This window comes from Lepus europaeus, chromosome 17 (genome assembly GCF_033115175.1).
Source record: "Lepus europaeus isolate LE1 chromosome 17, mLepTim1.pri, whole genome shotgun sequence".
NCBI classification, from domain to species: domain Eukaryota; kingdom Metazoa; phylum Chordata; class Mammalia; order Lagomorpha; family Leporidae; genus Lepus; species Lepus europaeus.
The window spans coordinates 41864602-41879030 of NC_084843.1; the positions used below are offsets into that span (position 1 = coordinate 41864602).

The 14429-nt window shown below is 39.6% G+C and overlaps 1 protein-coding gene across 1 annotated transcript in view; it reads left to right on the top strand.

Moving 5' to 3' along the window:
• The window catches only part of ASAH2 (N-acylsphingosine amidohydrolase 2), a 60705-nt gene that overhangs the window by 20271 nt on the left and 26005 nt on the right, over positions 1–14429 (top strand). Inside the window, exons 7-8 of the mRNA XM_062214882.1 lie at positions 9513–9633; positions 11144–11269. Of these exons, the coding sequence (XP_062070866.1) occupies positions 9513–9633; positions 11144–11269 (247 nt within the window). The remainder of the gene's footprint in view (positions 1–9512; positions 9634–11143; positions 11270–14429) is intronic.

The following is a 14429-nucleotide window of genomic DNA, read 5'->3' on the forward strand; positions in this document are numbered from 1 at the left end:
AGAACAGACGGGCACCTCTCCAGACAGAACCTGAGAGAGAGTGCCCAGTCGCTCAGACTGGGGAAGAGCGAAGTTACATGGTTGAGTGGAGAATACACCTGACCAGGTCAGGCGGGTGGCTCAGCCTGGAGGCAGAGGGCTGAGTGCACAGTCCAGTTGAGGCCGGGGTAGGGGGTAGGAGGGGGGGGGGGTTTGAGGGAAATGGTTAAGGAGATGGGTCATTGTCTTCACACATCTCCTCCTGAAACAAAAAACTTTATGGATGTAAATACTAAAAAAACTCCTATCTGAGTTTTCTCCCTGAAGGTATCAGACAGGAGGAAGCCTAGCTGGCACTGCCCTGGGTTTAGAGGAAGGGTGAGCAAGACCCCCTAGAGAATCAGGATCCGGAAAAGGGTATTTAAAATGCAGATACTGGGCTGCATCTGGAAGATTATCAGGCAGAAGGGGTGGGGACCTCCACCTGGCAGGTTATGGGGTAGAAGGGGGCAGAGCAGGACGCAAACACTGGGCTGCCCCTGAAACGTTATTGGGATGACTTTGAGATGCAGATGCTGGACATAGACATCTTCTCTTTAGGCCTTTGTCACACACACATAAGGCCATATCTGACTTCCTGCCTAACAAGATGACTTGATAAATGCTTTGTTCTTTGGACCAAGAGGAATGGAAACACTAAAGTGTTTTTGCTGGGTTGGAGACACTGTTGAAGGCGTAGGGAATGAAATAAAACTGTACACATGAAATTATCCCCTACCATTGTGCCTCCTTCAATTGGTCTGTCCTGGACTACTTTCAATCAACAGAAAAATGGCAGAAATGGTACTGGATCATGGCTGGACCTCCATTTTTTTTTTTAATACTTCATTATTTTTTAATTTGCAAAGTTAATTTTCAGAGCAGTTTTAGGTTCACTTCAAAGTTGAGTGGAAAATACAAAGTGTGGCCATTTATGCTCATCCCTAACACATGCCTCTCCCACTATCAGTACTCCCACCAGATGAATACATTTGTTAAAATTGATGAGTCTGCATTAACATATCATTATCACCCATAGTTTACATTGCTGCCATATCAAGAGTTTTTGTTCGAATCTTTGTTCTTTTATTTTCTGAAATCTTTAATAATAAGAAAAGATTAAGATGCCAAAAAATCATAATCTTGAGATAAACATCTCAGTACATTTTTTCAAAATGGAATTTTATTGTACATACAGTTTGGTATTTTCTTCCATTTTCAATTCCTTATGAATATATTTCAATACTTGCCAGAATTTTTAAAAAAAAATTTAGAAATTACTCTAGAGTGTTCCGTTATATGTATTATAATATACTGAACTAACCAACTATCATTTAATAATTGTTTTTTATAGTTTTGCTATCAAATACATTGAGATATGTGCTTTTGAAAAGGTATATTATTCTTATATATTATAGTTCAAAAAGTTTGTGAAAAATGCATACCAGAGAAACCTATACATGGATTTCATTTTTTTTTTTTTTGCACCGAAGTAAACTTTCCCTTAAACATTTTATTTCTTTGAGAGGCAGAGAGACAGAGTGCTCCCATTCCCTGGTTCACTCCCCAAATACTCACAACAGCTCTGACCCTCCTGGTAAGACAGGACTGGGTGGAAGCCAGGGACCAGGAACTCAAATCCAGGTCTCCCATGTGGGTGGCAGAAACCCAGTTACTTGAATCATCATTGCTGTCTCCCAGGATCCTCATTAACAGGAAGCTAGAGTCAAAAGTCAAAAAGCCAGATGTTATATCCAGGCACTTCGACAAAGAACATAGGCATTTTAACTGAGACCCTAACCATCTGGCTAAATGGCCACCTCTAGATTTATCTTTTATTTCCGTTTTTTTCCGTAAACTTTTTTAGCACTTTCATATAATTGTCAGTGATTTCTTTCAGCTGAATTCTTAGAAGTGGGATGGCTGAGCCAAGGCACATGTTTATATTTTAAAGATTTTCCTATAAATTGCCAAACAGCCCTCTGGATTTTGCTGGATTGTGTTTCTGCTTCACAAACATGAGCAGAATGTTGTTTTGCATATTCCTGCCAATCTCAGTATTATCATGTTTACAATTGTTGCCAAGTGAAATATTCAAAAAAGCCAAATTGCTGTTGTTTTCCTTTAAATGTCTTTGATTCCTAGTTAGGCTGAATTTAAAAAAAGAAAATACTCTTGTTGGCCTTTTCCTGTTTTTCTCTTGTTGATCACTTAATCATACCAGTTAAGGTTCGGGGAATTTTGGTTGCCTTAACCCAAATCAGATTATCTCTATAATATTGTTATTGAGAGGGGCCTTTAAATGCAGATGTTTTGAAGATAACAAAAAGAATGCAAAAACGATAAAGGAATGCAAACCTCTTCTGTGGGATAGAGGTGGTAGGCATGTTCTCAGGTTGCTGTCCATGGGGCCCACAGGTGTATTTGTAACTTAAGAAGGATCCTCTGGTGATGGTTTATTGTCTCTGACTAATCTGGTAGCCCGATCTTTATTCATTGCCTCTGTTGGTTTAAAATTCAGGCTGCCTTTTGTATAAAATTCTGGGCACCCAAATCCTCCCAGTATAACACAGTGTAACATCCTTTCCTAATTCCCAGTTTACAATGGGGGTGGGTGAGGAGGATTGTGAGAGAGGTGACAGAGGTATATCAATCAAGGTAATTAGTGAATGCCACAACAGACAGAACGTGAAATGCCAGTGGCTTCCTGCATTAAAGACTTACTTCCCACCTATGCAAAGTCTAGTGAAGATTGGCTTCTCTTCTGTACCCATGTTATTGGCCGGAACCAGTCACATGCCCCACCCTGCAGGTGGGGCTGGGAAACAGAAGGGTCTGTAAATACATTGTGAATACTCAAGTCTCTACCACAAAAGGGCTGGGCATCCTTATTTAATCACTTTATGCCCATAGCATATGAATATACATGTGTTGATTGTGTAAAATATGTGTATGCACACACACCTTCCATATATTTTAACATTGTATTAAAGTCATGAATCATTTATATGAATATATAAACTCCCTTATCATCACCATGATTATCATCTTCAACGTGCAACATTAGTATCAGCATCATTAACATAATCATAATGTACATTTATTCTAAGTGTAGGTGGGTCTTTGCCCTGAGCACTTTACATGTATTAGTTCTTTTACTTGTCGAGTGCTGTGGGGTACTATTATTTTCATTATATTACAGATACTTTCAGTGAGGTTCAAATACGTTAAGTAACTAGTGTTTCAGTCCAGACATGGTATTCTTAGTAACTAGAATATCGATCCCTCATTTCCTGCAGAAGCCCGATGTTAACACAGACTAGGTAGCTTAAAAGAACAGATACTCCTTTTCTCATAGGTCAGGAGGCCAGAAGTCCCAAATTGGGATGTTGGCAGGGTTGGTTCCAACTGGAGTCTTTGAGCAGAAGCTGTTCCATGCCTCTTTGCTAGTGTTTAGTGGTTTCCATCAATCCTTGCTTGTAGACTGTTCTCTCTAGGCTCTGACTTCTTCCTCACATCACCTTTTCTTTGTCTCTGGGTATCTCTCTGTTCTTTTCGTCTTGTTATGAGGATATCAGTAGTTGAATTTAGGGCTCATACTAACCTGTTCTGATCTTAATTGATTTTTATACTGTGATTATATCTACAAAAACCCCTATTTCCATATAAGTTACCTTCTGAGGTTCTGGGTAGGCATGAATTTTAGGTGGATAATCCTATAGTTAGTCCACTGTAACCTCCTAAGATATATATTTGAAAGGTAGAGTGACACATGGAGAGGATGAGACAGATTGAGAGAGATCTTTTATCCACTGGTTCATTATCCAATTACCTGCAACAGCAAGGTCTATGCTAGGCCAAAGCCAGAAGCCAGGAACCCCACCCGTCTTCATCTTCCACATGGGAAGCAGGAGCCTAACTTCTTTGGCCACCTTCCATTGCCTTCCCCAGTGCATTAGTGGGAAGCTGCCTAGGAAGCAGAGTAGCAAGGACTCCAACCCACATTCCAATGTGGGATGCTTCACTCATTGTGTCACGTTGGCCCCTTCTATACTGTGTTTGCCCAAAGAGCTCCCATGTTACTCTGAATCTGCCTGCAGACCACCTTTGAATGAATGTATGAGGTTCAGGCCGGCGCTGCAGCTCAATAGGCTAATCCTCCACCTGCGGCACTGGCATCCCGGGTTCTAGTCCCAGTCGGGGCGCCGGAGTCTGTCCCAGCTGCTCCTCTTCCTGTCCAGCTCTCTGCTGTGGCCTGGGAAAGCAGTACAAGATGGCCCAGGTCCTTGGGCCCTGCACCCGCATGGGAGACCAGGAGAAGCACCTGGATCCTGGCTTCGGATCAGCGCAGTGCAATGGCCGCAGTGGCCATTGAGGGGTGAACCAATGGAAAAAGGAAGACCTTTCTCTCTGTCTCTCTCTCTCTCACTGTCCACTCTGTCAAAAAAGAAAAAACAAAAAAACGATGTTCTATTTTCTTCTCATGGATATCTAGGTCGGAGAGGACCACAGCTAACATGAAGGGCCTTGGTGTAAGTCACACAATGCATACTTTCCTGGGGTGACAGATCCTGGCTGACAAGCTGAGGGGAGACTAGACGTTCTCCCCACTTACCCCTTTTGTCAGTCACCTTTGCACAGAGCACGACATACGTGCTGGCACGGTGGCCCAAGTCTGACAGAATGGAGCCTGGGGTGGGCTTTTATTTTTAGATTATTTAAGGGGCTTTTCTTGTTTTTCCCTTTTTTAAAAAAGATTAATTTGTTTCATTTGAAAGTCAGATTTACAGAGAGAGAAGGAGAGGCAGAGAGAGAGAGAGAGAAAGTCTTCCATCTGCTGGTTCACTCCCCAGTTGGTCACAACAGCTGGAGCTGCGCCTATCCAAAGCTAGGAGCTAGGAGATTCTTCTGGGTCTCCCATGCAGGTGCAGGGGCCAAAGACTTGGGCCATCTTCCACTGCTTTCCCCGGCTATAGCAGAGAGCTGGATTGGAAGTGGAGCAGCCGGGACTCGAACCGGCACTCATATGGGATGTCAGCACTGCAGGCGGCGGCTTTACCCGCTACGCCACAGCACCAGCCCAAGGAGCTTTTCTATCCTGTTTCAGAGTCTGAATTAAAACAGGCACTAGAGATCTTTGCTCCAAATGCTCCTATTACACTAGAGAAAAATAATTATAAGACTCTAAATTAATATACTGCTTACTGATTCACAAAGCGTAGTTGAAATCTATTATTTTTGATCTTGGTAAGAGAAATCCAGAAATGTAAACTAACTTTTTCACAAACTGGGATAAGATCCTCAATCTTTTGACTTTCCTCAGTGCTTTTGATTATTACATGTGGATTCAGGTGGAGTTCTGCTTCATATTTTACATATATCTGTGACATAATCATGTTTTCAAGTGTTTATTATTAAGGATATATTCATCCTTTTATGTCTGCATTTTAACTTCTTCTGAAATTAAGCTTTTCCTTTTTTTTTTTTTTGAACTTCACTTTGAAGAATTTTTTGACCAGATAAATAATATGTATAATCATTTTAAATTAAAATAACTACTTTTCCTCGTATCTTTATAAATATTCATCTGTTACCATAGTGCTTTAGTCACTGTGATAAGCCTAACTTCAGTAGCACACATTTCAAAGGACAGAGGAGAACAAATACATCATCTTCCTTTCCCGCAATTCAAGTCACTTTTAAGATTTAGTTTATTTGAAAGACAGAATGAGAGGAGGGTGGGAAGGGAGAGACAGAACCAGAAAGAGATCTTCCATCTCCTGGTTCACCTCTCAAATAGCCACAACGGTTGGGGTTCGGCCAGGCTGCAACCAGGAGCTTGGAACTCCATCCATGTCTCCCCATAGGTGGCAGAGGCACTTGTACTTGATCCATCTTCTGCTGCTTTCCCAAGTCCATTAGGCAGGAACTGGATTGAAAGCTGAGTGGACAGGACTCATACCTGCACTCTGATAGAGGATGCCAGCATTGCAGGTGGCAGCTTAACCTGCTGCATCACATACAGGCCTCTCAAATAATTTTTGAAAAGAACTTTTTTTTTTTCAGTTTTGTAGGGAAAAAGTTCAATTGCTTTTCTAAGATTTAAAATAAATGAAATAATTAAGAAATGAACTTTATGGCCTAATTATAACAATTCTTGGATTTGCTTCCTCCATACTTACCATGGTGCCCAATTATAACTTCTCTGATGATTGAAGACAAACTTGAGTCTTTACTATGTTCCTTTGAGTTCTCCCCATTGCCAACCACATACTTGGCTTCCAGTAAATTCATGTTGATTGAATGAATGCCATCTTCCCATGCCCATATCCATTTAGCACTGGCCAATCTACCTATCCGTTCTCTGAACACATTATACATTTCATATCTCCTTATTAGGAGTGCCTTTTCTCTAACGATTCCTTTACTAAGTCTTTACTCAACTTTTAAGTCTCAGATTAAATGTCACATTTAAGTGAAGAATTTTGCATAGGCAAGATGTTGCATCATTGTGTTTGTTCCCAGTGCCTGGCACAGAGTCAGTTAACTAAAAGTGTGCTCAATGAGTGAATCAATGGTAAGGAGAAGCACAACCAGTATCCATAGTGAATGAGAGGATACAGATAGTTTCACAGACCTGGATTCATGGCCCTGCTCTTTAGCTTATGACTGTGATCTTCCTCAGGTTACTTCGTATTTTTGGGACTAAGTTTCCATAGTCATAAGGATGAGGATAATGATAGTACCTGACTCAAAGTGCTCTTGTAAGAATACAATGAGAACATATATGAGGGGTCTTCACCAAGTCCATGAAAAATGCACATGATGAAGAAACTATGCATGAATTTCAAGATGAACTTGTCTTTTAATTCCACTTTTGATAAATTTTTGAAGGACTGTTACATATAAAGTGTTTTGCCTAATATGTGCTGAATAATAGGTGATGTTGAGAAAATTTTTCCTTGAGTTTTTTGGACTGCAATGAACATTGTAATGTGACTGAATCTGGCTGACCTCAATGTAATCACATCACACAGTAATATGTGGTTGGGGATACCTGGAACTGCCATGGCTATTACCATATTTTCTTTACAAATTTAACTGGGTGAAACTCCCAAAAGCCAAGTCTACCTAACTTGAAAATAGTAGTTGACTAGAATTTTTCCTGTACTTGAGTTTTAAGAGACAAATCACACACACACACAAAAAAGACAAGAAAAAAAACCACAACTAATAGAAAGATCTAAAATATAAAAATTATGCCAATTAACTTCTAGGGCATGATGTTAGAATACCCTCAGTCTCAATTTCTATACCTTTGCACAGTGACAAGCAGGCATTGAGGGGACTGACTTCAGCCAACTCAGTAGTGATTTGGTTTGACAGTATATTTTTAAAAATTCAGAAAGGATGCCAACATGAAAAAAAAAACTTATGGAATTGTTCAAGTACATGCCAAATTGGAGTGATTAGTGTGATTAATTTCCATGTACTCATTGTCTAGCTTCAATAATTAGTGACCTTCTGCCATCTGTTTCATTCCTACCCTCTCTTTTGCTGTTTTGCCAGAGTATTTTAAAGCAAATACCAGGTATCATACATTTGATTCATGAATATTTCAGTGTGCATCTCTATCAGATAAAGGCTTCCTTTAAAAATGTAACCACAAGAATTACACAACAAAATTAAAACTATTTCTTCATAGGACTTAATACCCAGTATGTGTTCATTTTTCTCTGATCATATCGGTGAAGTCTTTGCCTTTTACTGTATTTTTTTAAAGATTTATTTGTTTATTTGAAAGGCAGAGTTACAGATAGGCAGAGCAGAGAAAGACAGAGACTGAAGCCAGGAGCTGGGAGCTTCTTTGGAGTGTACCACGTGAGTGCAGGGGCCCAAGGACTTGGGCCATCTTCCACTGCTTTCCCAGGCCATAGCAGAGAGATAGATCAGAAGTGGAGCAGCTGGGACTCAAACTGGCGCCCATTTGGGATGCCAGCACTGCCGCCGGCAGCTTTACCCACTGTGCCACAGAGCCAGTCCTTGTTTACTGGTGTTTTAATTGAACCAGAATCCAAAAATAGTCTTCAGACTGTATTTGTTGGGTATGTGTCTTAAGTCTCTTAATTTGTAGCCATTACTTTCCTTGGTTTCTGTGTCCTTTACCTCTTGAAGATTTTTAAGGTTTTAACATGAATTTGTGGCTCTTTTTGAAAAAACTCTAATAGCCACTTGCAATGGCTTATCCTATCATATGGGCATCATTTGGTTGAAGTTGAATAGAGGCTGTGGCTTTTAGAATTTTCAAGTGCTTGGAGATCTCCAAATGCCATACTAATCTCTATTGTACCAATGACGGTAACTCAGTTTTGTTGCCTGCTCATTCCTACTGAGCTATGGAGTGTCTGCCTCTGACCTATGTAGACTATTAGGCAGTAACAACTAAATCCTGAAAGATGATCTTAAAGTCCTAAAACATCCTTAAGCATTAAGTAAATGTTTATTTTGGGTGCATTATATTGCTTAGATAGGAATGTAAGTGAAAATGTTTAAACTTTTTGAGCAAAGAATTGAATCAACAATAGACCTTAAAAAAAAAAAAAAAAAAAAAACCTCCTAAATGATCATGAATTGGTGTCTCTCTTTCCTTAAGCATTCCAGCTAGTCTGCTTTACTGACTTTCATTCTGTAAATTCCCTTTTCACCTGTATGGAGGTTTGATCCTACAAGGTCACTGGAGAAACTATTCTGAGACTAAGACTTGAGTCCTTGTCCTCTATGACAAATGGTTTATCATTTTGCTTCTCTGACTCATCTATTGGAGGTAAAACAGCTTATCCCTCAGTGTTGTAAAGTTAAAAGCCAGTAACAGATGCAAAATTAGTTTATAAACTGCACAGCCCTATACTTGAACAAAGTATTACTTTGCTTGAGGATATACAGAATTAACCTCTGTGCATTTATTCCAATGTTCCATCTCCCTGTAATGCCTTTAAGAATTGATGGCTAGTCATCTGCGCTCTCCAAACACACTATGTCTATTTCTTCATAATATTTGTCACACTGTAATAAATCCATTTGTTCACATTTCTTTCCTGTGAGAGTCTGTAAGTTAACCACAGGTTATTCCTTGCTTGGCAGACAGGTGACCCTCAGTAAATTTCTAGTGAATTGGATTCGATTCACTTGGATAATTGTAATTATGTCATCTGGTAACTCAACAGCCTTGGTTCTTGTGAAAAGCATATGGTGATGAACAAGAAGATGAAATATTAATGAAAACAGAGTCCTATAGTATTATTTAAGCAAGTTCCAAGAATTTTTAGTACCGTATTTGTGATTCATTTTCATTGAAAACAAAATAATTTAAATGTGGAATGTCTATTATTTAATGTATTTTTTCTTGCTGGAAAATATGGAAACTTCCAGTCTCTCTGTTTTGGCCCTAGTTCTCTTGTTTTCTTGATGACTTAGGGATTCTTGCTCTTTTATAGCTGGTTTGCCATCCATCCAGTCAGCATGAACAACAGCAACCATCTTGTAAATGGTGACAATATGGGCTATGCATCTTACCTTTTTGAGCAGGAGAAGAACAGAGGATATCTACCTGGGCAGGTGAGATTTTGTGTTCTTGAAAGAATCATGTTTGTCCATTGAGTGCCATCATTCAGGCAGTATTGAGAATAGCTGAATAAAATCAATAGAATAGAGTAACATCATGGACCTCATGTACATATATGCTTGGAGAGAAAGAATACATTGTCCTGCTTAATAGGAGAAAGAAAATTTAAAGTGATAAACCATTTTATTTTTGTGGCAGATGCTATACATAATGATGATTTCATGAAGTTATAATTAGCTGGGTAAAGAAGGGCAAATTCAAGGTTTCTGTAATATGTAAAAGTTTCTGATCAAGTTGGAGGCTTGATAAAATGTGCCAAATTTTACTTTTATTTTTAGAGCTATGAAGCTATTATGCATTTTCTTATTGGTGTAAAAACGTTGAATGAGGACAGGTGATGAGTTATTTTCACTGGTCCAAAACATTCTTCTTTGATGAAATTCCTCTCAAGGACTGTTCTATTTTTCTGCAATTAGATTTAAGTCAGAGACAGTCTTAATCTGTCAGACTTGTTTTTGTAACTCTGAAACTCGGTGAGTGATGAGGTAAGACAAGAGAGGCCAGGAAACCAGTCCATATAGTCCAGGAGATTCTCAGTTTTGGATAAATTAGTAAAGGAAGATAGCTAAGTGGAGAGAGACCCTGTTCTACTTGACTCCAGCGTTGATGCTCGCTGTGCATCCTGATGGGATGGAGTCCCAAGTGCTTGCCTAGAATATTCCATCATAAAGATGTTAACTCCTTTAGCATTCAGTCTGCTCGTTAGATCCTTTGTTGACAATACTCCCTTGATTTTCTCACTGTAGTCTGTACGACAGGGAAAAGAAAAGAAGTTCTCATTTATGGTCACTGGATGCTAGACACTTTGTGGTAAATTATCTTTTTAGTATCAAAAAAAGAAAACTTATCTCCAATTCTTAATAATTTGTTTCCCTAAGAAAATTTAAGACATTTAAGGTGAAGGCCAGCTTGGTTGATGTTGTTCGTCTGCACCACTCTAATCAGGTTGAAGAGTTAGAGATAAGATATACATAGGGCAGGTCCAGATGGCAGGTAGTATATTTAGGATTAGTTTTGCAACCGGAAAATCTGCATTAGCTCTTCTCTTTTCAAGCCAATAGGATGTTTATTTTTAAAAGCCGAATGGATCTCTGAGCTCCAGATAAATCACCAGAGATTAGATTGATGGGTCAGCACTTTATAATTTGTTGTTACATAGTGTGCTTCCTGTCAAAATATTTCTGTTTGATGCATACATTTGAAACTCTCCTCCTTAAAGCAATTTTGTTGATAATTGGATTATTTTCCATAATAATATATACAATGACTTCAAGGAGAACCTTTGAGAAATAAAATAAGTTCTCAGAATAGTGTACATCTTTTTTTATTGTCTGCAAATGATTTTTGAATAGTTTGCCAGAGCAGATTGAATATTTGCATTTTTAATGGAAGTCATTGCAGGAAGTAAGAGAATCAAAGGCACTTGCATGTTTCTTTTGACAGGGACCATTTGTAGCAGCTTTTGCTTCATCAAACCTAGGAGATGTGTCCTCCAACATTGTTGGCCCACATTGCATCAACACGGGAGAGTCTTGTGATAATGCCAATAGTAGTTGTCCTATTGGTGGGGTAGGTAACTATGGTATATGAAATCTTTGGTTTTGCAACTCATATATGCTTCATATTTGACTAATCACATATGCTAATATGTTGTCTTCACGTATGCATTGTTTTCTTTACTCCTAGCATCTGCTTTCTCAAATGTACCTGACCAAACTCACTAAATTTTTTGTGTGTAAAGTAATGCTTTTCCATAAGACATGTGATTAATTGATTTTTTTTTGGCATGCTGAGATAATTGAGTGAATGTCAGAGTTTAAGTATCCTTCCTCAAGCTCAGACAGTCTGAAACATTTTGCTTGGCATATCTAAATGCTTAGATTTGTGCCAAAAACTGCCTGCTGAGGCATTTCTCACTGATTATAAAGTTTGTAGGTTTTTTTATAAATATAAAATCAAAATTCTTTTTCCTTTTAAAATTACAAAGAAATCTTGCTGTAAAAATTCCAACAAGGTAGAAGGACAATGAGAGGTAAAAATTGAAAACCTCTCTTCATCCTCTTTCCTCTCTCCTTCCCAGAGGTGACTGTTCTTAAGATTTTTTCCTATGGATTTGTACATATATTGTAAACAAAATTTGGTGACTTATTTATGGATTTTTATTAGCCTAGTACTTGAAATTTTTGCCTAATGTATCTTAGCAATGCTTTTATTCCTATATCCAGATCTATGGGTCAATTTTTTAGAAACAATAAGTATGAGTATATGATCATTTATTAACTGCTTTTACCCAGTGTTCATTTGGATTTGTTTTCAAGTTGACATGAGCAGCAGGTGCTAGTTTCTGGTTGTAAGACCACTACAAACCATACCAACACCAGAGGTAAGGTATAGAGTTTATTGATTGGGAAATTCCTACTGGCCATGAGGGGAGGGGTGAAGAAGAGAGGAGTCGAGGGAGAGAAAGAGAGCAGGAGACAGAGAGAGATCAAGAGAGCACATATGTGGGAAGCAGGTCCTGTTTTACCTTTGTCGGGGCCTGGGAGGCAGAGAAGTAGGAGCAGCAAACCAAATTAGGGTGGGGGTAGAACTGACACTAGTTGTTGGGCCATCTGGTCACCTGGATTCTAGCAATGGCAGTGGGGACTAGCGCCTAGGATGGTGTCTGCGATGTAAATTGTGCCACAGACAACACTGCACCATTTTACTAACATACCCCCCCCCCCTTTTATGAAGCAAGTGTTATATGGGATTACATCAGCCCCAAAAGTCCAGGAGGAGTGGAGGGATGATGATCTGTCTTTAGAGCTACTTCCTGCAGACATGGAGTGACGAGTTACTTTCTGCTGGCATGGGGCGATGTCTCAAGTCGCAATCTCTGGGTGGGGAACCAAGTATATGCCTGTAGCAGCATTTGGTTGACCGCCTGATGAGTGAAGGCTTTGGTTTTTTCCATTATCACCTCATGTAAACACTTAAACAGACAGGAGTGACAATAGCTGCCAAAGGTCCTAAGAGTGACGTTAACTAAGTAATGAGAGGATTTCACAGAGGAGAGGAATCAGGGGCGTCGCTGGACCCTAGAGAAGACTGTTTGATGGACATGGTTTTACCTGGCCCGATTGGTTAACATACTAACAACAGAGTTAAGGTCAGTCTGTTCTGTAGTACCACACCAGTTGCTGAATTGATATGGTTTTGGAGATGTCAGATGGCATCAGTTGAGGTCTTGATGGACCTAGTGACCTCCTCTGGTAACTGTTGGAGTTGTTTTGGAGACAAGATAACACTGTGGCCCAAAGCTGTTCCCGAGATCACCATTGAGGAGAGAGGCTATGAAGCTGACCCCAACCAAGACGGGGAGAAAGGCCACTCTCTTATGGGTAGAGGGGTTTGTCTGTAGAAAAATTCTGAACAATCATACAACATTAAGTTGGAGAGAGGACCATCAATACACATGGGTTGGGAGTAAAACCATTAATACAAGAAAGAAGCTATGATTCCAAAGGAATGAGGCCCCAAGTGGGCTAGACAGGGTCTAGAACAAAGGACAGAGTTATTATTGGAGGTCCTAAGAAAGGTGTTGTCTAAACCACCAATAAGTTTTCTGATTGAAAGGCAAATAAATTGACAGAAGGGAACTGATATTAATCAGTTAATTAATCATTAAAGGTGAGCTTTAAGACAGAGCTATCTGTCTCTCCACATGGGGTCCATCATAAGGGAGGTGTGAATCTCCTTAGGAAGGCACACTGTTGACTTCCATTACATGGCTGGCCTGGGAGGAGAGCTGGCCAGGTAAAGGCAGGTGGCATTTCTAACAGGAAATTTACAGTTCTGCCTGCCATGTTCCTGACCCTACTTGGCCATCCCTCAGCAGCGCTGGTCACTTTGGAAGTTGGGCAGAGTGAAGGGCTTTTTAGCTTAGAGCCAGAAGATCTGTGGCTCTGACCTGGGCACCCTTTGACTCCAGGGCAGGTCCATTTCCAGTGACCCAACTCTTGGCTGGCAGAGCTGCCAGGGCTCTTCATAAGCTGACTTCTGCTGAAGCCCTGGCTTTCCACATTGAAAACCAACACAGTGGACTGGCTGTTAGGTCTCCTTGAGAGCAGATCACTGTGCAAAGCAGCCATTAATTGGCCTGCCACCTACCTTTACATTGCTTCTGATGCCTAGCCTTCTCTTCCTCCTGGTTTTTTAAAGCAGACCAGAGGAAACCATTAAGAGGATGCAAATCAAGGGGATGCTCAAGTCCCATCTCTAATCTTTGGTGGTCTAAACTGGAAGTCTATAGTCACAAGCATGTTCTGATAGTTTTTTTTTTTTTTTTTTTCCGTGAGGTAGACCGTGCCCAAGAGGAAGGCTATGTTCTCACTTTACTGCACCATTTTACTAACACTGGGGTCTTATTCATTCTGTTTACAGGACATTTCACCTGTGATACTACTTTTTTAATATACTATTTCCAGCCTGGTCAGTCCCACCCAGTGAGCAATATAGTTTCAATAATTTATATTTCATATTATATATTGCTACTGTTATTATAAATTTTTTATTGCTCTTTATTTGCAAACTTTCACACATTATTAATTTGCAGTAAATTTTAAGATCATCTGTGAGCTTCCAAAATTTGTAGGTAAATGGTTAAACAAATGGTGTTACTTGTTTGCAATAGAAAATTATGCATAAATTTAATGTCATATTGAAATATTGAATAGTATGAGAGAAG